This window comes from Oncorhynchus tshawytscha, linkage group LG01, assembly GCF_018296145.1.
Source record: "Oncorhynchus tshawytscha isolate Ot180627B linkage group LG01, Otsh_v2.0, whole genome shotgun sequence".
Taxonomy (NCBI): Eukaryota; Metazoa; Chordata; class Actinopteri; order Salmoniformes; family Salmonidae; genus Oncorhynchus; species Oncorhynchus tshawytscha.
Window position 1 is genome coordinate 13,545,341 of NC_056429.1, and position 25,799 is coordinate 13,571,139.

General features: G+C 43.2%; 1 protein-coding gene across 1 annotated transcript; it reads left to right on the forward strand.

Annotated features, from left to right (window-relative positions):
• Positions 1 to 274: 274 nt before the first annotated feature.
• wasla (WASP like actin nucleation promoting factor a) lies at positions 275 to 16,805 on the forward strand. The gene is given in 12 exon segments (XM_024381858.2): positions 275 to 734; positions 3,438 to 3,572; positions 3,697 to 3,783; positions 3,878 to 3,974; positions 4,763 to 4,786; positions 7,525 to 7,741; positions 8,132 to 8,174; positions 10,867 to 11,020; positions 14,198 to 14,402; positions 14,404 to 14,761; positions 14,845 to 14,953; positions 15,752 to 16,805. Coding segments are annotated over 12 exon segments (1,596 nt in total). The 5' UTR covers positions 275 to 629; the 3' UTR covers positions 15,814 to 16,805.
• The last annotated feature ends 8,994 nt before the right edge of the window (positions 16,806 to 25,799 follow it).

Here is a 25,799-nt window from a genome sequence, read left to right on the forward strand (position 1 = left end):
ATTTCTTCTGAACGTTCCAAAACGTTGCGTCCTTCTGAACGCGCCCCAGTCACGGTCCAGCTCTGCACTCACCCCCTTACAACGTAACGCATTCCTTTTGCAAAATCCACTGGGAAATAGGGCTAGACCATTCCATCCTTCGTGATATTTTTGGCATCCTCATTATATTGTAACATAAGAACATTTACAGACGACATTAAAAAAATATATTTTTTTAATGCAAATGAATTTATTTCGGAAGAGGGGGCCTTACTCTTACATTATATGATGTTTTGGTTTCTCCTCCCCCTCTCTCCATTGGAATGGTTGTTCCTTCAGACTACCTACTGTGCCATGTTGGATGGATGTAACGTTATCGATGTTGCAGCTGGAGTTACGAATGAAAGTTTAGATTTTGCCCTCTGCAGAGATTGGGGTTCCCACGGATTCTTCGAGGACCCTGGGGCATGGTGACGTTATTCAACAACCGGGATCCAAAAATATTTCATTTTGCAGGCCTCTAGCTACCTTAGAAACAACGTAATAAGACGATGCAGTTGCAGGCCATGGCGACCAAAGGGTGCATGAATTGTTTGTAATATTCAAGAGTAAAACAGTTAACTTTGTTTATCTGGAAATTATTTGGGAACATGAATAGCCATCCTCCGCAACGCCGGGTTGGAAATATTGGCTCCATACTCCTCACCCCGCAAGAGAACGAATGTCTCTTCAACTACCTGGGAAGGAAATGCATTGTAAGTTGTCTTGTTTACGACCACACTAAGCTCTCAAGTGCAATTTATCTACCTGTAACTTTGCGAAAATAATGTGTTAGGCTATTTGCAAAATGTTAGTGTACTGTTATGTAGGCTAATGTTAGGCAATAGCCTGGCTGCAGGCCGATAAGACGCATAACAGCTCAGCAGCTTTTTCCATGGCTTTGCTGGAACGATGCAGGGAAGAGTATGGGAAAGCAGAGATGTTTGCCTGTCAAGGGGATTTGTTGTCAAGAAATTGGCTTGGAAATGTGAACATTTGCCCCTGGCGTATTAGTTTACCTCGGCCTGTAAACAAATGCAAACGCCACTATTATAATTCAGTGCATACCCCATTATTAATAAACAGGTCAACATTGTATCGGCTAATGTTGCACGCGACTGTGTGTTTATAAATTGACTGCACTGCTGCTAATGTATTAAGTGCTGCCTACTGACGCACTGCAGTCTGGCATTTTTGCATTTCAATATTTTGTTTTAGTTTGACAGCCATTGCAACTTCCCGAGGGCAGACATTAGCCTGTGTGTTTGCACAATAAGGAATATGGTCAGAACTATCCCAATAATGGACTAAAAGAGCCTAACGTCAATCCTTATAGTCCAAGGACCCTGTTCCGTTTAGAGGTGAATTGGCTCTGGCAGCCAAACCAACCAACTCCATCTAAACGAATCTATTCTCAATTGCGGTACAGTTCTAGAAAAATATATCTATATACTCTGTTTTAACAGTTGCAGCTGACAGTATTTTTCAGTGAAAACACGTTTGTGTGTAAACGAGAAATAACAGCTCTGTAACATGGAAATATGTCCGGCTGGGAAACCCTAACCTTATAACGTTGTGTAGTCATTTGACATAAAAAAAAAAATATTTAAACATTTAAAAAAATCCCTTGCTGATATGAAAAATATACTGAACAAAAATATAAACGCAACAATTTCAGATATTTTACTGCGATACAGTTCATATAAGGAAATCAGTCAATTGAAATAAATTAATTGGCCCTAATCTATGGATTTCAAATGACTGGGCAGTGGTGCAGCCATGGGTGGGCCTGGGAGGGCCCGCAGTGGTGCAGCCATGGGTGGGCCTGGGAGGGCCCGCAGTGGTGCAGCCATGGGTGGGCCTGGGAGGGCCCGCAGTGGTGCAGCCATGGGTGGGCCTGGGAGGGCCCGCAGTGGTGCAGCCATGGGTGGGCCTGGGAGGGCCCGCAGTGGTGCAGCCAGACACAGCCAATCAGAATTTGTTTTTCTCCATAAAAGGCTTTATTACAAACAGAAATACTCCTCAGCACCTCCCCGCAGACGATCCCAAAAGGGAAACGGCAGCTTAATGCTCTGGCAACAGCATGCTTAATGCTCTGGTGTACATTTCTGCAGTCAGCATGCCAATTGCAAGCGCCCTCAATACCTGTGGCATTGTGTTGTGTGACACAATTGCACATTTTATAATGGCCTTTTATTGTCCCCAGCACGGTGCACCTGTGTAATGATCATGATGTTTGATCAGCTTCTTGATATGTCACACCCGTTAGGTGGATGGATTATCTTAGCATAGGATAAATTCTCACTGACAGAGATCTAAACAAATTTATGCACAACATTTGAGAGAAATAAGCTTTTTGCATGGAACGTTTCTGGGATTCTTTTATTTAAACACTTTACATGTTGCATTTATGTTTTTGTTCAGTGTATATTCCTTATCTTAAGGAATATACACTGAAGCGTTTTAACTTTCAGAAAGATCGTCAGGGCTCTTAACAAAATTCCTCTGGCCAAAAGATACTATCATCAATAGGCGCTAAAGGAAGTTAACTTCTGTGAAATGGTTAGGTCAGAACATACATCAATTCCCAATGCTGAAGGCTAATAAGGTATTTGTGAAAGTCAAATCAGTCTATTCTTGAGAAGCTGCATTAAGATGAACAAAAGTGTCAAATGACAAGCCAGTGGAAAGACTACAGTAGTCTACAGTACCCTGTCCAGATAAATAACGTTATATTAGGAGCAACACCATATGCCAAAGTCAAAGCCCTAGCTCGATGTGTGTTCTTTCTATCCCCTAACCTTTTTCCTACCATGGGATTTGGGAACATTTAGACTTAGCCTATGGTCTGGCCAGTGACCTTTCCTGTGTTAGGATGAGGTGTGAGTATGGGGCGAGAAGGGCTTACTCGTTTTCTCTCGCTCATACCTGCGATAATAAATCGTAGACAAGGAAGAGGAAGCAAGCCGGAGTGGTATTTCCTCTTCCTTGTGGTCTCCTTGGTGATTGGCATAGGTTGATATCTGTGTCCATGGTGACAGAAAACCAAGCTTTGGTTTGTGTGGCTACTGGCTATGTCTATCATTCTCTATCAGGTCTGCTCAGGCTGTCTGATTTGCAAACCTTGTACTATATGCTCCCGGGGCATCTAATCAGTGTTTCTTGTTCGTGGATGTGTTCCTCTTCCTCTATACTGTCATAACTTACTTATTGGCCCCTAGAGGCATTCCACTAGTTAGGCTTGTTAACAACGGGGCCCATGTAACAAGTTGTAGAATGTAGTCAGTCAGTTTCATGTAGAAAAAAGTGACTTGCAATCCAACACTGCACTTTTGAATCACATTGAATTAACATTGTGTCACTATAGTGAGTTTTACTTTGCTGTACGTACCACACTCCCATTGTGATGATGTCCTCAGACCCTGTGCACAGCGGTGGTCCAGGTGTATGGGGCAGACAGGAGCTCGTCCTGGGTGAAGAGGTGCTGCGGAGTGGCCTGTCTGATCAAGGATAACCCTCTGAGGTCCTACTTCATCAGGGTCTTTGACATCAAGGTAAGTGAGTGCATTATAGGGAGGATGGTTGAAGTTAGCCTCACTAGCTTAATAGCTTTCCTGAGGAAATTCCTCTGTGCTGCCAATATAGGAATTTCAGTGACTGTTATTTCTCTCTTGTCAGGAAGGGAAAACCATGTTTGAACAGGAGCTCTACAATAACTTCTCAATCAACAGCTCGAGGTCCTATTTCATTTCGTTTTCAGGAGATGTAAGTATACTACCTCCGCTTGAAAGCTTGTGGACCCAACATAGACAGTGTCTTTAAAAAATGACAGATCTCTCTTTCCTCACTCTATCTCCAGAACTGCCAGGTAGGCCTGAACTTCGCTAGCGAGGAAGAGGCCAAGCGATTTAGAGCCGCACTGAAAGACCTACTCAGCAGACGGCAACGTAAAACGGGTAACTACAGTGGCCCCGCGGGCTCAGTCTACACGCCTTCTGCTTTCTCATCACCTCAGCCTTTGACCCTCTGGACAGGGAAAGCGAAGAAATCTCAAATTTATCTCACTGCTCTACTACTAACAACCCCACAGGGGCCCAATCCCAAATCATCCCATCATTTGCCTTAGATGTATCTTGTAACTCCTCGAGGGGTTCATTTGGGGTCAACAAGGTTCTAGGAATGGGTTTGGAATTGAGCCCTGCATCAATTTTTTTGCTGGTTGCTGTTGGAAAGTCAGTGGTATGTCTGTCTAGTCAAAACAGCAGAGGGTCTCTGTGTTAAAAGCTGTGATGGTGTTCCTTTCTGGCTTCCCTCCATCTCTCTCTGTTCCTCTATGCTTGCCAGCCTTTGACGTGTACTGCTCTTGCCGTGAGGAGTGAGTTTCCAAAGACGTGGGTCTGGGAAAGGGGCTACTGTAATGGTATGTTAGGGACAGCTAGTTTAATTCTCTGTTTTTCCACGATAATTTTTTTTCTTGCGTTTGCATCTGTTCTGGAATTTATCCGCCGGCCAGGATCTGACTGGTCAAAGAACTGTCATTCTCTCCAGCCTGCAGTGGCTACCTTTCCAGACTTCCATCCTATTTGTCTGTCCATCGGACTCTCATAAACTAACTCTGAATGCTTTCCAAACACTTTGCTTTTCCTTTCACACTTCCACATACACTCTCTATCGCTCTGATAGCTGTGGCTTTTGCCATCTGAATTGGCTGAGAAATTATAATTGTGCCCGTTTTGTTTTGCAGAGAAAAGACGTGACCCTGCAAATGGTATGTTGTCCATTCTTTGAATTGTACCGATTTTTATAGTCCAAATGTTGATTTTCAACATGTAATGGGACACAATCCTTTGTTATTTTATGTTACAAAAGCATAAATCTCCTATAATCCGTCACACAAAATCAAATGTACAGTAGTATGCATGTACACACACACACACACCCCTTTGCGATATGGCATGATCAGACGGGTCAGTTATTGTAGAGAAATAGGCTAAATCAAATTCGTATGAGTATACATGCACTCACTCCGAGTATGACTTTGTTGACATTGTCATTTTTAGCCCTAACATTGGGCTTTAGGGTTAATCTGTGCAGCATGAGGCCCTCTGTGTGCCATGTGTAAACCATATGGGTCTCTCAGTGCGTGTCCAACTGCCAACTCTCTCTCTCTTTAAATCAGCCTTCTCACAGATACTTGTATACCTTAAATGTCATGTACTAATCACAGTCTATTGCATAGAATTTGGTATTTGAATGCAAATGGACCCAAATGTAGGGATCCTGTAGAAGGACTATTCTCCATGGTGGAAGGATATTGTTTGGGTAGGGATCCTGTAGAAGGACTATTCTCCATGGTGGAAGGATATTGTTTGGGTAGGGATCCTGTAGAAGGACTATTCTCCATGGTGGAAGGATATTGTTTGGGATATGTCAGTCCCATTAATGAGTGTGAAACTAACAAGGTGACATATTTGCCCTAGATTCACTCTTTGCTTTGGGAGTTATTTCCTTTTTTGCTTCCCTCTCCTCCTTCAATATGTTCATTTTGTTTTCCTTGTCATAATTCACTGTCATGTTGGCAGTGTGTGCTTTGGGAAAGGAAGCACGTTAATATTTATTGGTATTGAATGATTACATTTGAGATTTCTGAAGCCTAAAATGGACAGGAGGACAACTGTTAGCTTGGTCTGTCAATCATTGACTTATGTACAGACAAACAGCTACATCTGAATGGTACCACTGCATGGATTCTTTGCAAGTTCTCCATTGAAAGCTCCCAATGAAGTGGAAAGATGAGGGTAAACGTGTCTCAAGGCAAGGGAGCTTTCAAAGTCATGCTTGCATGTCCTCGTCGATAGCTGAGACTTCTAACATTTCCAGGGATTTGGTTGGGATTAGCTGTGGATTACTGATTATGTCAGATCCAACTGCATTTTGTGGAGATTAACATGGACTCAAGGAGAGCGCTCAAATGCCTGGACTGGGGAGGTTTGACCACAGCCATGTACTGAGGGCTTCTGCATTCCAGAAGACTGTTAGCCCACTGATCTGAAGCCTAACCTAGGTATCAGCCAAGGTTATTCATCATGCAAGAGTAGGTAACAGACCTAGCTCCTTTACAGTTGGCCGTTGCCGTTTCAATCAGAAGGCGTTATTATCAAGTTCCTAGACATAATCCATAGCAGCCATGTTAGTGCCTCCTGGGTAATATTGACCAATAACAGTCCAATGAATTAGCTGAATTTTAAACCAAGCGCTAGATGTTCATCATGAATGGATGAATTGAATTGTCCAAGGCAGCAGCATGGCTTCCGGCTCAAAAGTTGACCAAAACTGTCTTTGTGTGACTCTGGATTTGACCTAACTGATGTCACATAAGTTCCAACAAACACACACAAACACACACACACACACCAGGAGGACAAACACTGGTTTTCAACCAGATTGATTCTGTCTATGTTTCTTTAGTCTTTCAGTTCTTATGTCTGTGAAAGACTGCTGTGCTATTCACTGGTGCAGCCACAGGTAGTTTGAGAGCCTCGAGAGCCTCGCCGGTCAGTTCAATAAAAAAATCCATCAAATGAGTCCATTGGTCTCCCCAACGCTGTATCATCTGAATGGAACAAGGATGTATTGCACCAACTTCTTTATCAAGTCTGTCTTTATCAGAGTCATGGGACAGTGAGTTGAAGTTGGAAGAGTGGTTGGGTGTCCAGTGCTGCTTGTGGATGGGTTTTATATGCCGTTGTCCTGCCCTTGTCCTTTTGAGAGAGTGTGGTGCTAAAAGACCTGAGGACTAAGAGCTGGCTGAGAGAGGTGTTTAATGGTAGGGTTGTTGTCATGCAGATTCCATTTCAATTCTAGTCAATTAAGAAATGAATGCACATGATTGACATAATGATGTAATTATTTTTTGGCATAAATGTAAAATCTTTTGCTAATTTGAAATGGAATGTGACACGCTGGTGTTAGGGTTCTAGATATTCACAAAGGCATGTGTGTAGAGGCATGTGTGTAGAGGACAGTTAGTGCCCTCTGTTAGTTGTCTTTACACTAACTTGAAATAGTTCTAAATACATCAAAAGACTGGTATTTAATTGTGTGTGGTCCTGCATTGTCAGCTGTGAGATTGTCCTGGCCTGAACTGTTGATGGGTTTTAGAGACTACCATAGTCACAACACAGACCAAGTTATACAGTAAGCTTTTTACGGCCAGTCAAGTATGCAAATTATTGTTACCCTCGGGTCTCTTATGAATAATTAAAAAGGGCTGTATAATCGGACCTGTCTGTATTACAACTTGTTGGGTATGCTAAGGAATGAATGACCTTTTGGATTGGCTCACACTCATTTTGTGAGAGCTTCCCAGCACTGGTTCTGGGCTTCCCATCACTGGTTCTGAGCTTCCCAGCACTGGTTCTGGGCTTCCCATCACTGGTTCTGAGCTTCTAGTTCTAACAGTTTCTCCCTTTCCTCCTTCTCTCCCTCCTCTCCCTCCTACTAAAGGCCCAGCTCTCCCTATGGCCACTGTGGACATCAAGAACCCGGAGATCAACAATATGCGCTTCCACAACTCCCACCATCATCAACACCACCAGCAGCAGCATCAGCCACACCACGTCAACAACATGCTGCACAGCAGCTTCAGCAAGAAGGAGAAGAAAGTCAAGGGCAAGAGAAAGAAGCTCACCAAGGCTGACATAGGCACCCCCAGCAACTTCCAGTGAGTGGACCACCCTTCTGTCTATAGAGTACACTTCAGACGGGTCTTTGTGGAGAGATGTAGCGCAGCAGGAGTTTCCCTGTATGTATGTTATGTTCTGTGAAGTTGTTGTGTAACGTATTGAGCTCGTCACTTACGTTTGAGGGCGTGCTTCATTGTGTCTTGTGAACCTCTTCAATGGCTCAATTGTGTTTGTGTGCATTCAGAACTGCGCCCGCGCATGTGTGTGTGCACAAGCCAGTGGGTTTACATGAGGGTTTGTGCTTGGACATGTTTGTTGCTGCATGTGTAATGCGCAGCTGCACGTGTGTTTGTGAACCGGCTTGCGTGTAGGTACACGTGTATGTATGTGCTCATCCCTGTCTGTCCTGTGTGTCTGTCTCTCTTCAGGCACATCGGCCATGTGGGCTGGGACCCAAACACAGGCTTCGATGTGAGTACCACACACACACACCCTTCATGGGCACACAATGGTGACCTGTGTGGCCGACCCATGATTGACCCACACAATGGCCTCTGTTGGATACAGTGCATACTTATCATACATTCAATGCTGTCATACAAGCCCCACTTGCAACCCCGAATATTCCAGAAAATATTTTGTCACTGTTTAGGGAAGCTATGCTTCAAAAACATTAAGTGGTTTTGCTAATATAGGCCAGATGAGTTATTGTTAGGTCTATCATTGTCATGCAATTCAAACAACTGTCTGAGAAGTTGGCTTAAGCACATACAGTACAGGTCTAGGACCAGGCTAAATAATAATTATAATAATAATGCTTTATTACATTTGTAAAGCGCTTTTCATTTGACAGAATAATCCCGAAGTGCATAAAATAGAAAAACCAAATGGAAAGAAAAATGGACACAACTAGACAGGACAACTGACACACAGAACCCAGCTGACATTACAAGGGACAACTGACACACAGAACCCAGCTGACATTACAAGGGACAACTGACACACAGAACCCAGCTGACATTACAAGGGACAACTGACACACAGAACCCAGCTGGCATTACAAGGGACAACTGACACACACAACCCAGCTGACATTACAAGGGACAACTGCTGGCATTACAAGGGACAACTGACACACAAACCCAGCTGACATTACAAGGGACAACTGACACACACAACCCAGCTGACATTACAAGGGACAACTGACACACACAACCCAGCTGACATTACAAGGGACAACTGACACACACAACCCAGCTGACATTACAAGGGACAACTGACACACACAACCCAGCTGACATTACAAGGGACAACTGACACACAGAACCCAGCTGAGCAACTGACATTTACAAGGGACAACTGACACACAGAACCCAGCTGACATTACAAGGGACAACTGACACACAGAACCCAGCTGACATTACAAGGGACAACTGACACACAGAACCCAGCTGACATTACAAGGGACAACTGACACACAGAACCCAGCTGACATTACAAGGGACAACTGACACACAGAACCCAGCTGACATTACAAGGGACAACTGACACACACAACCCAGCTGACATTACAAGGGACAACTGAACACACAGCTGACATTACAAGGGACAACTGACACACAGAACCCAGCTGACATTACAAGGGACAACACACAACCCAGCTGACACACAGAACCCAGCTGACATTACAAGGGACAACTGACACACAGAACCCAGCTGACATTACAAGGGACAACTGACACACAGAACCCAGCTGACATTACAAGGGACAACTGACACACAGAACCCAGCTGACATTACAAGGGACAACTGACACACAGAACCCAGCTGACATTACAAGGGACAACTGACACACAGAACCCAGCTGACATTACAAGGGACAACTGACACACAGAACCCAGCTGACATTACAAGGGACAACTGACACACAGAACCCAGCTGACATTACAAGGGACACCCACGCAGAACCCAGCTGACATTACAAGGGACAACTGACACACAGAACCCAGCTGACATTACAAGGGACAACTGACACACACAACCCAGCTGACATTACAAGGGACAACTGACACACACAACCCAGCTGACACTACAATGGACAACTGACACACAGAACCCAGCTGACACTACAATGGAAAACTGACACACAGAACCCAGCTGACACTACAATGGACAACTGACACCAAAGAACACAGCTGACACTACAAAGGACAGCTGACACCAAGGAACACATCTATGAACAGAAAGCCTTCCTAAAGAGAATGGTCTTTAGGCCCGTTTTTTAAAGGAGCCCCGAGTCTGTGGTGACTTCAGGTGGTCTGGGAGGGCATTCCAGAGTCTGTGGTGACTTCAGGTGGTCTGGGAGGGCATGCTGGAGGCGGTCAAGCTAAAAGCCTGATTCCCCCAAGGAGCGGAGCTTAGTCCTGGGGACGTGGAGGAGCAGGCTATCGCTTGACCTGAGGGTGTGGGTGGGGTTATGGAGGGTGAGCAGTTGTTTGAGATGAGGAGGGACATTTCCATGAATACACTGGAAAGTCAGCAGAAGGGTTTGAATTCAATCTGGAGTGAGACAGAGGAACACATCTAAAACACAGTCTGAATCTGCAGTCAGTGATGCATGTCACTAAGAACAAAGTGGACCAGAGAGCTTGTTAATGGACAGAATACAGTCTGTTTTAATGACCCTAATGAGCATGACTGATTGAACCCCTTTCCCTTGGGCTTAATTGCATGTCTATTTACTTGACTAGTCATGCATACAGAAGTATCACGCACACTCTTTCATGCCGAAGCAAAGAAGACTAGCTGCAGAGATCACTATTACCCAATTATGATTGAACAAACAAAAAGTAGTCAGTTAAAGGCTATGTGTTGTTGTGTGCACAATCTGGTGCAATACCCATGTTCATCCAGAAGATGGCAGAATGCCACTTAGATTTTCAAAATAATTACATTCTTGTCGTGCTATATTACGTTTTATTAGTTAAATGGAATTGGCATTGCATTTTTGTATTTGGCAGGCCATGGTTGTATGTAGAGCATAATATAAGCCATTTTCAAAACATTACAGATTCCATCCGCTCAGGATAAAATGCAGAGAGAAACAAATATGTTGGTTTTGAATTGTCCTGACCCGGTCTCTATCTCTATTTCTCTGCCCCAGTTGAATAACCTGGACCCGGAGCTAAAGAACCTGTTTGACATGTGTGGCATCTCAGAGGCCCAGCTGAAGGACAAGGAGACCTCCAAGGTCATCTATGACTTCATCGAAAAGAAAGGAGGGGTGGAGGCCGTCAAGAACGAGCTCCGTAGGCAAGGTGAGTTCACTAGAATCATCCTCAGTTCCTTGTATCTCAAGCAATGATGTATATAAAACCTGGAGATCTGATGCTATGTATTGGCCTCCAACTGCTCTTAAATACAAGTAAAACTAAATGCATGCTCTTCAACCGATCACTACCTGCCCAGCATCACTACTCTGGATGGTTCTGACTTAGAATATGTGGACAACTACAAATACCTAGGTGTCTGTTTAGACTAAACTTTCCTTCCAGACTCACATCAAACATCTCCAATCCAAAGTTAAATCTAGAATTGGCTTCCTATTTCGTAACAAAGCATCCTTCACGCATGCTGCCAAACATACCCTCGTAAAACTGACCGTCCTACCGATCCTCGATTTCGGCGATGTAATTTACAAAATAGCCTCCAATACCCTACTCAATAAATTGGATGCAGTCTATCACTGTGCCATCAGTTTTGTCATCAAAGCCCCATATACTACCCACCACTGCGACCTGACGCTCTCGTTGGCTGGCCCTCGCTTCATTCTCGTTGATAAACCCACTGGCTCCAGGTCATCTACAAGACCCTGCTAGGTAAAGCCCCGCCTTATCTCAGCTCGCTGGTCACGATAGCAGCACCCACCTGTAGCACGTGCTCCAGCAGGTATATCTCCCTGGTCACCCCCAAAACCAATTCTTCCTTTGGCCGCGTCTCCTTCCAGTTCTCTGCTGCCAATGATTGGAACGAACTACAAAAATCTCTGAAACTGGAAACACATCTCCCTCACTAGCTTTAAGCACCAGCTGTCAGAGCAGCTCACAGATTACTGCACCTGTACATAGCCCATCTATAATTTAGCCGAAACAACTACCTCTTCCCCTACTGTATTTATTTATTTTGCTCCTTCGCACCCCTTTATTTCTATCTCTACTTTGCACATTCTTCCACTGCAAATCTACCATTCCAGTGTTTTACTTGCTATATTGTATTTACTTTGCCACCATGGCCTTTTTTGCCTTTACCTCCCTTATCTCACCTCATTTGCTCACATTGTAAATAGACTTATTTTTCTACTGTATTATTGATTGTATGTTTGTTTTACTCCATGTGTAACTCTGTTGTATTTTTTAAAATTTATGTTACCTTTATTTAACCAGGTAGGCAAGTTGAGAACAAATTCTCATTTACAATTGCGACCTGGCCAAGATAAAGTAAAGCAGTTCGCCACATACAACAACACAGAGTGTGTGTGTGTCGAACTGCTTTGCTTTATCTTGGCCAGGTCGCAATTGTAAATGAGAATTTGTTCTCAACTTGCCTACCTGGTTAAATAAAGGTAAAATAATAAAAAATATTTAAAAAATTGACCATTGAAAAGTCAGTTGGCCATATTGGCACTCTGCAGTAGGAGCAGTCCTCTATTTGAATTAATAATTCTACAGTATTTCAATTAAATGTTTCAAGGATAAAATGACATGTATTTAAGTTTTTTTTTTGTAGTGTGGACAGTAACATTAGTAATCTTACAAATGTTTTCCTTAAAGTATGTATATTTTTTTAATGTTTGTCACATATAATTTAAAAGTATGCATTATGGTGTCTGTACTAGAATAAATGTGGCAAAAAGTAATGTAGGCATTAATAAATGCAACGCTATCCACCTGAGTTAAAGCAGTTCTGCATGCGACAATGTGCCAAAATCCCTCTACAGTGATGTGAGAGACTGATCAACAACTACAGGAAGCATTTGGTTGCAGTCATTGCATATGAAGTTGGCCAACCAGTTATTGTGTGTTAGGGGGAAATTACTTTTTCACACAGGGGAATTGGGTGTTACATAACGTTTGTTAATTAGCAATGAGGCAATGACATGCTGTATGTTTAAGAGATGCGCAGGCTACATTTAAATATGCATTACTATATTATTTTTCATTAGGACTACATGTACTTTGAGGTATTATTTTCAGTTGTCACTATGAAATGAACACACCCTAAAAGCACTAAATGGTCTGAACCAGTATCTGTGGGTTGGAGACCTCATGAATGGTCTTGTTACCACCCTGTTAATAGCAGCGTACAGTAGGATGCGTTGAACAGTTGATTGACAGGTGTAGGCCTGTAGAACGATACACTTTCCTCTAGTGTGGATGCTCACCAACGTTTTATAGTTTTTGGCTTTGTTGAATGGTCCGGGCCTCAACTCCGACACAACACAACTAACGTTATTATCACAACAGAATTAGCCTACTAATAGGTCTAGATAATGTTAGTGAACTTGAATGAAATAAGTATAAAATTATACTTATACATTTTATACTTGTTTACTTGACTTTTATTTTCTATAAATTGACTCAATGAATTTACTCTGGCAAGTTTGCCACCGGTGCTCTGCAGTAGGGCAGTAAAGCGGAAGCAGCAACGTTAAAAAAAAAATGCGGTAGGTAGCTTCCAATAATTTTTTACAATTGTGGGGTGTGTGAAGATGGAGGCACGGTGGCTTCAAAACAGTGCCCCCTATCAGTCATCTAGTATATATCAATCATTGATCTCAAGTATCAAGAATTCCACCCACTGTAAATGTGATGAACTTCCTTGTAACTCTGAAGTTAATGAAGTCAATGGTGAGAATGTACTCCACTGGGAATGAGATGGTGAATGCCAGACGGGGCTTATTCATGTGGTCTTTTCCCAGGGCCGCCCAGGTGGTGTGGTGGGTAACTATCGGTTTGTTTCCATAGTGGTGGTTCGTGTGTTTCTGCCTCAGGTATTGACTGTGTGAACTTTGACCTGCATAACTGGATAAAGCTGACTGCTGTTTGGTTTGTCTGAATTTAAAATGAACAGAATGAAAAGGCTATAATGTAAAATGTTGCCAGAAGTGCATTTCTGAGCTCAATGGTTGCCAAGTTGCTGTGCTGTGAGGGGGGGGGGTGATTTTTAACAGAGTATCTGGATGACAGGGTTTGAATTAGGTGTTAACTCTTGGTGGATAACCTATAATTGGGAACAACATTTTTGGGGATGCATGCACAAGTTATTTTCAGTGCTTATAAGTGAGAGAGCCCTGATTTTTGTAATGGGATCATTCAGAACTCTCGTTCTCCCCAGTAATTCAAACCCCTGCTGAATGGGATATTGTGACTGTCAAACTGACGTCTCTCTCTCTGTCTCTCTCGCTCTACTTTTCCATCTTTTTTTGTCCTACCAAGCCCCACCACCACCTCCGTCTCGGGGTGGCCCACCTCCTCCTCCCCCACCCCACAGCTCGGGCCCAGCTCCTCCCCCACCACCACCACCCCCATCGCGAGGTGGCCGGGGTGCCCCGCCACCACCTCCACCCTCTCGGGCCCCCACCTCTGCCCCTCCCCCTCCCCCTCCAGGCCTGGTGCCCTAGGAGCCCCCTCCTCCCCCGCCCCCAACAGAGGGGGCCACGGCCACCACCACTACCAGCCACCGCCTCCACCCTCACATGCCCCCAGGCCCCACCGCCACCTCCCCCACCAGCAGCACCACCCTCCGGTGGCGGGGGAGCCCCTCCTCCACCTCCTCCACCACCACCCCCACCTGGACCCCCGCCCCCTCCAGAGCTGGACGGTTGTGTGGAGTCGCCCCACTCACCCCCGGGCTCGGGGGGTAAGTCAGCCCTGCTAGAGCAGATCCGTGGGGGCACCCAGCTGAAGAAGGTGGAGCCACCGGCCTCCAAGCCACCGGCCACCACCGTAGGGCGCGACGCCCTGCTCGACCAGATACGGCAGGGCATCCAGCTAAAAACCGTAAGTGCCACTGTCTGCCTGTCTGTGTTTGAGTGTATTTCCATGTTTGTTTGTGTGATTAACTGTGTGTGTGCGTGTCTCAGGTACCAGACGGCCCTGAATCGGGCTCCCCTACACCGGCCCCCTCGGCAGGCATCGTGGGGGCACTTATGGAAGTCATGCAGAAGAGGAGCAAAGCCATCCACTCCTCAGGTAGGTTCCAACTGGCAGGTTTATTTATTTCACCTTTATTTATCCAGGTGAGTCAATTGAGAACCAGTTCTCATTTACATTAACAACCTGGCCTAGAGGCATTGCAGCAGTGAACAGGACAACGCACAATACCACTAAAAGTAAAACACTATACAGAGGAGTACAAATTCATGAATTATAAACCGAGTGGTTCGAACCCTGAATGCTGATTTGGCTGAAAGCTGTGGTATATCAGACCGTATACCACGAGTATGACACAATTATTTTTACTGTCCTAATTAGCAATAAGGCACCTCAGGGGTTTATGGTGTATGGCCAATATACCATGGCTAAGGGCTGTACCCAGGCACTCCACGTTGTGACGTGAATAAGAACAGTGTCAAGCCGTGGTATATTGGCGAAATACCACACCCCCTCAGGTATTATTGCTTAAATATACAGCAATGCCGAATATTTACAGTGAGTTAGAGCAGAAAATTCCAAGGCAACACAGCCGACTGTGTGATGGAAGTGATTCGGTTAACAGCACTTGATGATTGAATAACCTTGCCTGAGACCTGAAGACTTACGTTGACTCCCTGAGCTAATGCCTCGACTTTAGCTCAACGGGCGAATACAGTCTTGTGCCATGCAGCCATTGGTGAGCAGCTGCAAGTCAAGATGCTGAATTGAACTACTTGTGTTCTTTGAGAATTAATCCGGATTGTGTCTGCCCTACTGCCCTACTGCAGTTGCCCTTAATATAAAGATGTAGATCTCTTTATATTTTGTTAACAAGTCTGCTTTGACATTTCCTAGATGAAGATGAGGATGATGATGACGAAGAGGATTTTGAAGATGATGACGAATGGGATGACTAGTAAAGTTTCTCGTCCTCCTCCCCAACACAACTGACACTAAACTGATCCTAAAATCTTCCAAAAACGGACTAAAATTGAGAATGTTCAATGATTTTGCTTTATTTATTGTTGCCTTTTTTGCTTTTATTAACCTGTGCAATACCTTGTTCATTTAATCTGTAAAGTGTTGTCACATACCCTCTGTAGAGTATCTCTGGTAACACTTTCCTGCGACTCTGTCATAGAATGCTCACATCACCGTTAAAAGCATGATATACAAATCTTATAAGCTGTCATAACTGTTCATGATAATACGCTGACTTGCTCAGGCTGACCACCACTGCATGTGACGCTGCCAGATTGCATGTCGTACGCTAATACAAGGCGTTATAAATCACCAATGACACCTGGCGTCTGTTTAGGAGGGTGCAATGTCACGGAACGTCCAGAGATAGAAACGTATTGTGTAGAATAGATATGATTCTCGGTTCTCGAGTAGTTCTTATTCACTTACAGTATCAGTTAACATTATATTTCCATCTGCAACGTTCTGAACACTTAGCTCTATGGAATAACACACTGCTGCTATGTCATGGTTATGACAGCCTAAAGACAGCAGGTTCAAGTAGTACGGTATCTGATGGATTAACAGTGTGCAATTCTAGTTAGGATATATTTGTTTGGTGTGTTACTTTAAATGTTCTGTTCCCCTGTCCGTAAAGAAAGGGAGAAAGAGATATATTCACACACACACACACACACACACACGTAACAAACGAAAGAGGTCATTGTTGTGTCGTTATTGTTGTTAATGCAAGATAACACTATTTTCTTACCCTACTTTTCTGTACCTTCGATTTTCTTAATGAGATCCTAGTTTAGCACAGTTATTTTTTCATATGGAGGCCACTTATTAGAATTTTAAGCCCAAATTGACTGGTGTAAATGTGTTCAATGCTTCGTTCAAAGCTGTTATATCTTGGCACAATTTCAAAATTGAATTTACTATAAGAGTAACAGTGCAATGTCATAGTTGTGTTCCAACAATCTGCTAAAGTGATGGGGAAAACAAAGCTTACGATGGGCTGGATCAGTATACATATGTAGGATCTTAATTTGAGCCTGTTTGCTACAGCAGGAAAAGAATCCTGCGGCAACAGGAACTGTGAATTATTTTTTGTATAGTTCATGCCTTTTTTCGCCCCAATTTCGTCATATCCAATTGGTAGTAGTTAGTCTTGTCTCATCGCTGCAACTCCTGTACGGACTCGGGAGAGGTGAAGGTCGAGAGCCATGCATCCTCCGAAACACAACCCAACCAAGCCGCACTGCTTCTTGACACAACGCACATCCAACCAGGAAACCAGCCGCACCAATGTGTCATAGGAAACACCGTACACCCAGCGACCGTGTCAGTGTGCACTGTGCCCGGCCCGCCACAAGAGTCGCTAGTGCGCGATGAGACAAGGATATCCCTGCCGGCTGAACCCTCCCTAACCCAGATGATGCTGAGTCAATTGTGCGCCGCCCCATGGGCCTTCCGGGCGTGCCTGGCCTCGAACCCAGAATCTCTAGTGGTACAGCCTTAGACCAATGTGCCACTCGGAAGGCCGGAACTGTGAATTTTTATGTGGATTATAATGAATGGACATTTTTCATGAGGGAAAATCAAGTCTGGAAATTAGAAACTAGTTAAAAATGTCCTACATTGTGGAAAAGTTCTCCAGCAACAGGATGATCACATTTAAGATCTACATCTGTATACTGCCTGCCAGTCATTGACTAATGGAATATATAATATATGCTATTTAGCAGACGCTTTTATCTGAAGTGATTTAGTCACAAGTGCGTACATTTTTTACGTATGGCTGTCCTGGGAACCAAACCCACTATCCTGGCGTTGCAAGAGCCTTGTCTACCAAATGAGCTACAGAGGACCAGAGAGGATCATGGAAGCTCTTAAATCAGCTTCTATTAGAATCCATTTATGATTGACACTACGGAAATGTCCTGCTCATTATGGGTTTACAGAGGTGTCCTGTGTTAACTTTCAGAGGGGAAATTATCACTACAGAAATGTATAACTTATACAAAAATAGGATTCATTTAAGGTTTTGTTTTATCTCTTTTCTCATACTTACTGTATCTGTTACAATAAATATTATTCTCTCCTCCCTGCTGGAATTAGAATAATATTTATGTTACTAGCTATTAGGTCAGTGTTCATATTCAGCAGATCTAGAAACATCTTCCAGTTTTTATGGAACTTTTATGGGATGAATCTGTAAATGCCTCCATACAAAAGCTAATAAGGAACCAAAATTGTCATTTGCACGAAGCGTCTACAAGGCTTTGGTTTCACTATCCTAAATGCTTTCATGGTGATAATGCTGATAATGATGCCTGTGAAACTCAATTTTACAGTATATACAGAAGTAGCCAAATGGATGATGTTTGAACCGTATTGCCTGTCTCAATTTCTACCATCCTCCACCGAGGTGATTGCTGCATTAAGAAACCGTAATACTGACATCAAACCTTCAAAAGAGGTTGGAAAAAGCAATGGAAATACTAAATTGTATACTTAAATAAATGTTAATATTTACAGAGACCTTGTGAAGTGTTCCTTTTTTTTTTACATATTAAATGTTGTCCTATTTCAACTGGTATTTACCTAGTATGTGTTTTAAAGATTTAAGGGGATAACAATGGATCATTTCAGGTACTTAACTTGTGGGTAACTTTATGTAACCACAACTTTAGCCTTACATATTGGGTTATTATTTTTGACAATGGTGATATTATTGTTGTGCTAGTTGTCTGTACCTGCACCAAAACTACAGTATTTTTCCTTCATAGCTTGTTCTCCATCTTCTTTTTAAATGGGGAGACTTTGTTTTTTTATTTCATGACTGAAAAAAAATGTTTTCTCCTGTCTCTCTCTTCTTTCTGCAGCAGACACATTATTATTTTTTTACCTTTATTTAACTAGGCAAGTCAGTTAAGAACAAATTCTTAATTTCAATGACGGCCTAGGATGACCCCCTGTTCAGGGGCAGAACGACAGATTTGTACCTTGTCAGCTCGGGGGTTTGAACTTGCAACCTTCCGTTTACTAGTCCAACACTCTAACCACTAGGCTACCCTGCCGCCCCGTGTGCAATATGTTTGGAACTTCGAATAACAATAAATTCACAGTATTGGATCGCAATACATATATAGTATAGTGATAATATCGTATTATGATGTCCCTGGCAATGCCCAGCCCTAGTGCATCTGATATGTCACTCTCATAACAGTAACACTGTGACACTACTCCTTGGTTTGACTCCATTCCCAGCCCTAGTGCATCTGATATGTCACTTTCATAACATAGTAACACTACTCCTTGGTTTGACTCCATTCCCAGTCCTAGTGCATCTGATATGTCACTTTCATAACATAGTAACACTGTAACGCTACTCCTTGGTTTGACTCCATTCCCAGTCCTAGTGCATCTGATATGTCACTCTCATAACAGTAACACTGTAACGCTACTCCTTGGTTTGACTCCATTCCCAGCCCTAGTGCATCTGATATGTCACTTTCATAACATAGTAACACTACTCCTTGGTTTGACTCCATTCCCAGTCCTAGTGCATCTGATATGTCACTTTCATAACATAGTAACACTACTCCTTGGTTTGACTCCATTCCCAGTCCTAGTGCATCTGATATGTCACTTTCATAACATAGTAACACTACTCCTTGGTTTGACTCCATTCCTAGCCCTAGTGCATCTAATATGTCACTTTCATAACATAGTAACACTGTAACGCTACTCCTTGGTTTGACTCCATTCCCAGCCCTAGTGCATCTGATATGTCACTTTCATAACATAGTAACGCTACTCCTTGGTTTGACTCCATTCCCAGCCCTAGTGCATCTGATATGTCACTTTCATAACATAGTAACACTGTAACGCTACTCCTTGGTTTGACTCCATTCCCAGCCCTAGTGCATCTGATATGTCACTTTCATAACATAGTAACACTGTAACGCTACTCCTTGGTTTGACTCCATTCCCAGCCCTAGTGCATCTAATATGTCACTTTCATAACATAGTAACACTGTAACGCTACTCCTTGGTTTGACTCCATTCCCAGCCCTAGTGCATCTGATATGTCACTTTCATAACATAGTAACGCTACTCCTTGGTTTGACTCCATTCCCAGCCCTAGTGCATCTGATATGTCACTTTCATAACATAGTAACACTGTAACGCTACTCCTTGGTTTGACTCCATTCCCAGCCCTATGAATCTTGTCTAAATGACCATTTCACAGTTAAAATCTCCATGTATGACTTTTACTGTAATTTTGAAGATATGAGACGACAATAATAAGGGTTCTCTCTGAGACTAGAGGGAAAACGTGTTAGCTTTGAACAGCTGCAAAATGAACTGGAATGAATTGGGAACAGTTCCAGGATACACACGAAGCAGCCAGGTGGGATTAGAGCTGATTCAGTTACAGATACCACTGTGTTCTATTTTTGTTGCAAGTCATTTCAATCCTGGCGAAGATGGGACAAGGTTTATCTTTAGGATATTCCATAAGCCTAGATTCAGCCAGTTTGTAGTTAAGATTTCTGTGATGTATGTAGCACATTTTTGCTGTGCCTTTGTAGTGACCCCCCCAGGCACTTCATTCATTTCAACGTCTAGTTTTGAATTACACTTGGTTGAGTTGTCAACTAACGGGGATTCAATGTTAAATAAACAAACCATTTCACCGTGTCATTAGATTTACGAAATTGCCTTATGTTGATGACTTTTTGCAAATCCAATCCATTTTCCACCTTCATTCAACGTCATCACCTTGATTTTGAGTTGAAATGATGAGGAAACAACATTGATTCAACTGTTTTTTGCCCAGTGGTGATTGACACTGAGCGGCAGGTGTTACAGAAGAAGTGGTAACACTGCACATGAAGTCTGAGTCAAAGACCATTGCATTTCTCTCAGGAATGACATAACACATTTATAACAACTGATGACTGGTTGTGTATTTTCAAATGATGAATATTATAAACTGGGATGATAAATAAACCATTTAACAGAACAATTCACTTGTTCTTTTCTCCGTCCTCCCCCCAACCCACTGCCCATCAATCATTAATTGAAATGACCATTGAACAGGAGGAAATCTTACTGATTGTGCCTTTAATCTATATGAAATCAACTCCAGTATAGTATTTTAAACTAAATTACAGATTTGTTTTTACATATCTACCCAAATGTATCCTCAATGCAGGGGTCCCACAAGGGTGCGTGCTCAGCCCCCTCCTGTACTCCCTGTTCACCCATGACTGAGTGGCCACGCACGCCTCCAACTCAATCAAGTTTGGCGACGGCACAACAGTAGTAGGCCTGATTACCAACAATGACGAGACAGCCTACAGGGAGGAAGTGAGGGCACTGGGAGAGTGGTGCCAGAAAAATAACCTCACACTTAATGTAAGAAAAACAAAGGAGCTGATCGTGGACTTCAGGAGGGAGCACGCCCCTATCCACATTGACAGGACCGCAGTGGAGAAGGTGGAAAGCTTCATGTTCCTCGGCGTACACATCACTGAGGATCTGAAATGGTACACCCACCACAGACAGTGTGGGGAAGAAGGCGCCTCTTCAACCTCAGGAGACTGAAGACATTTGGCTTGGCCCCTAAAACCCTAAAAGTTTTACAGATGCACAATTGAAAGCATCCTGTCGTGCTGTATCATCGCCTGGTAAAGCAACTGCACCGCCCGCAACCGCAGGGCTCTCCAGAGGGTGGTGTGGTCTGCCCAACGCATCACTGTTTACACTAAGGCTGTTTAATGACTTTTGGAAGAGTGTTTCAAGAATGTTTCACTCATTTAGAATTCCCTTCAGTTAAGAGGTTATTTGCAGCATTGTATGGAAAGGACAACTGAGCTTTGGGGTACACTCCAGTAGATTTATCCAGTGTAAACACCAAAGCACACCTTACCCCATGGGCATGTGAGTCTGAAGGGTTTGAGTTGGTTTATGCAATATGTTGAAAGTTCCATCTAGCCTATCAGGGGGCAAGATGGAGCTGTTGTTATTTCACCATTATGAATAAGGATCTCAAGATCCTGAGTAGGCGTACTCTGCTGCAATGGCCATTGTAGTCACTCTGTCTTGAACTGCCTCAGCGACCTGGCCTCCATGTTCCAACAACAGCTCCATGATACCACCTTGCCCACCTTGCCCGCCTCGTGCATGGCAATTGACTGCTGCAGTCTTCAGACAGACTTCAATCAGACCTGCTCCTCACAGGCTCCTCTCGTGATCAGGGCTTATGCCATTTCTTACAACCCAAATCTAACAGCTGACTGGGAAAAATCACAACAAATGTTGAATAGCAGGGGAATAATATACTAAGAGTCATTCCAACAATGATACTTGTTGTGATGCCAAGGACACAGACTTTATACCAGGGATCATCAACTAGCCGCGGGACTATTTTTTTTTTATTGAGCGGATGGTCGGGGGGCTGAAACATGATTACAAATAATTTGTAGACCGCAACTGAACAGGAAGAAGCTCAAACAGATATGTTAGACTAATCATAATAATTTCAAACCTTGCTTACATTTGTATACAATCACGTCTCTCTATTATGCATGGGAATACTTGTATTTTATTGTATTTTAATTTTTTTGCTCAGAAAACTTGGGAGACCAAATAAAACCATGCGGAGACACTCCATGGTCAAGTAGCATCTTTATCGTCCACCAGACCAGCCATAGCTGATAGAGTTAGCAATGTTTCTCGCTCTATTGTCTTCTCCTCCAGGGCCAACTTGAAAGACGCTGCTGGAAACAACATCAGAGATCATGAACCAGTTCCAGTTCCTCATACTAGGGGCACGTCCAAGTCATGTGGTCTATAAATCAGTAAATATCCACGGCCGTAGATTAATTAGATACCCAGTCCATAATAATATATGCCATTTAGCATATGCTTTTATCCAAAGCCACTTACAGTCATGCCTGCATACATTTTACGTAAAGGGGTGCCTCAGCTGGAATCGAAACCTACAATTAGGGTTGTTGCGGTGACTGTGTTGCTGGCTGTCACGAGTCACGGTAATTAGGCTTCTCCAAGCTCTGCTGCTGATGATGGTCATTAGTAGCCTACCAACCTTGCTAATTGCCTGGTACTCATCACTCTATTGCCCCTCTAATCACTCTGACATCAATGCAAATGTTATCGGAAATCTAATCAAACACTTCATGAGAGCCCATGTTGCCCAACATTTCTATAGGCTATGAAATTGCGCAAGATTACAGAGTGATGGCCTCTACTGAAAAGAGGAGGATCCCATCAGCTTTCTATAGGCTAGGCCTACTAAATTTAATTCTCAACTTTCCTAATATTAAGCACATTGCTTATCTTTACAACAGGAGTATAGCCTACATGGATGGCATGAAAATGCAGCACGGGAAAAGCTTCCTCCATTCGCTATTTAAGTGCATAGATGACGTATTTTTTCTGTTGCCCCTGTTTCGAGAGAGGTACATGATAGCCCATAGCCTGGCCCATAGGCCTATATATTTTGCTAAGGTTTGCATCACAACTAAAGTGGCCAAATAACATCTTAAAATTAAGCAAATTAATCTGCTTTACAAGGGGTGTAGAGCCTAACTGGTATACATATTCAGCGTGTGAGTTTGGGGAAGATAATTTTCACCATAAAAAATTTACCTTTTATAATAAAAGGATTACATGCATAATCTCTGTCAAAGGTGTGTACGGGTGGTGAAGTCAGGTGCAGGAGAGCAGAGTGTAGTGAACAGGCGCACTTTAATTCCGCTCCAAAATACACAGCACATAAAAACAATAACATGCCAAAAACACGGAAAATGACAAAAGTAAAGCGCCCGACAAATAATCCACAATACCAAACAAACAATTACACACAAAGACATGATGGGAAACAGAGGGCTAAATACATGTTGAATGTCTAGAGAATGAAAACCAGGTGTGTATGGGACAAGACAAAACAAATGGATATATGAAAAATGGAGCGGTGATGGCTAGAAAGCCGGTGACGTCGATCGCCGAACGCCGCCCGAACAAGGAGAGGAGCCGACTTCGGCGGAAGTCGTGACAATCGCATTTGTGGTCACTTTTGATAATGGTGTTTTCCAGCTAATTGAACATTTTCAATTATAGAGCACTTATAATGTGAAGAAATAGCCTAATAGTTTATCAACATTTTAAGCTAAAAGTTCTGATCTGTTGGGTCAGCCAAATTGCGTAAAAAAAGTGTTTTGATGCTTGGTTGTATTCATTTGGGATCTATTGCATACCACAACTGTCCCAGAATATGTTTGGAATATTTATTTCTCCCACAGAATAGAAATGGTCAACTTTTGTACCATGGGGATAGTAAATTGACATAGGCTAGTGCTTTTTCTGTTCGTTAGGCCTACTCATCTTGTTGGCTGACAAAAACTAAATGTGGACAGTTCTTCCAATATCTTCAATATGCACCTCAGAATTGGATAAGGACTCCGCAGTTGCGTAAGACCCGATCACATGATGGAGAGCCATGTGAATGAGAGGTGCTTCGGAGCGCGCAGCACTTAGGGAGAAGGGTACAACGCAGCACTTAGGGAGAAGGGTACAACGCAGCACTCCAGGCCAAGGGCACAAAGGCCACCGGCCGCAAAGGGCATGGATTTCTTTAGGGTGCATTATGGCCACACAAAGGGCATGGATTTCTTTAGGGTGCATTATGGCCACACGAAGGGCGTGGATTTCTTTAGGGTGCATTATGGCCACACAAAGGGCATGGATTTCTTTAGGGTGCATTATGGCCACACGAAGGGCGTGGATTTCTTTAGGGTGCATTATGGCCACACAAAGGGCATGGATTTCTTTAGGGTGCATTATGGCCACACGAAGGGCATGGATTTCTTTAGGGTGCATTATGGCCACACAAAGGGCATGGATTTCTTTAGGGGGCATTATGGCCACACAAAGGGCATGGATTTCTTTAGGGTGCATTATGGCCACACAAAGGGCATGGATTTCTTTAGGGTGCATTATGGCCACACAAAGGGCATGGATTTCTTTAGGGTGCATTATGGCCACACAAAGGGCATGGATTTCTTTAGGGTGCATTATGGCCACACAAAGGGCATGGATTTCTTTAGGGTGCATTATGGCCACACAAAGGGCATGGATTTCTTTAGGGTGCATTATGGCCACACAAAGGGCATGGATTTCTTTAGGGTGCATTATGGCCACACAAAGGGCATGGATTTCTTTAGGGTGCATTATGGCCACACAAAGGGCATGGATTTCTTTAGGGTGCATTATGGCCACACAAAGGGCATGGATTTCTTTAGGGTGCATTATGGCCACACAAAGGGCATGGATTTCTTTAGGGTGCATTATGGCCACACAAAGGGCATGGATTTCTTTAGGGTGCATTATGGCCACACAAAGGGCATGGATTTCTTTAGGGTGCATTATGGCCACACAAAGGGAATGCCGGCGGGAAATTCGAGGCATTATCAAGTGCTTGTTAAATTGTGAATGAGAGACTGATAAAGTTAGTACAGCCTGAGCAAAACCAAGCAGAGCTCTAGCCTTTCAAGCAATTCTTTTCAAATCATCATTAGAGTCGCATCATGCAGCCTTACAATGTATTAAAAATCAAAACATATAGCCCAATGTTTGTAGAACAACTAAAGTTACATTAATAACTCTAACCCTAAGCATATAGGAGTACCCATTTCTTTGTTAACTTCTCAACACAGAATAGCAGCATGTGCTCACTCCCTCAAATCATTGGAGAAAATATCCTTTCTATTTTATTCAGCTTTGTTCAATTGTATTCTTCATACTATAAAATAATATAAAATAATGCCACGGAATTCTAAGCAAATCTTGTCTGCTAAATTAACAACTGTAGTCCACAGCCATATGGCATAGCGAGATCAAGACT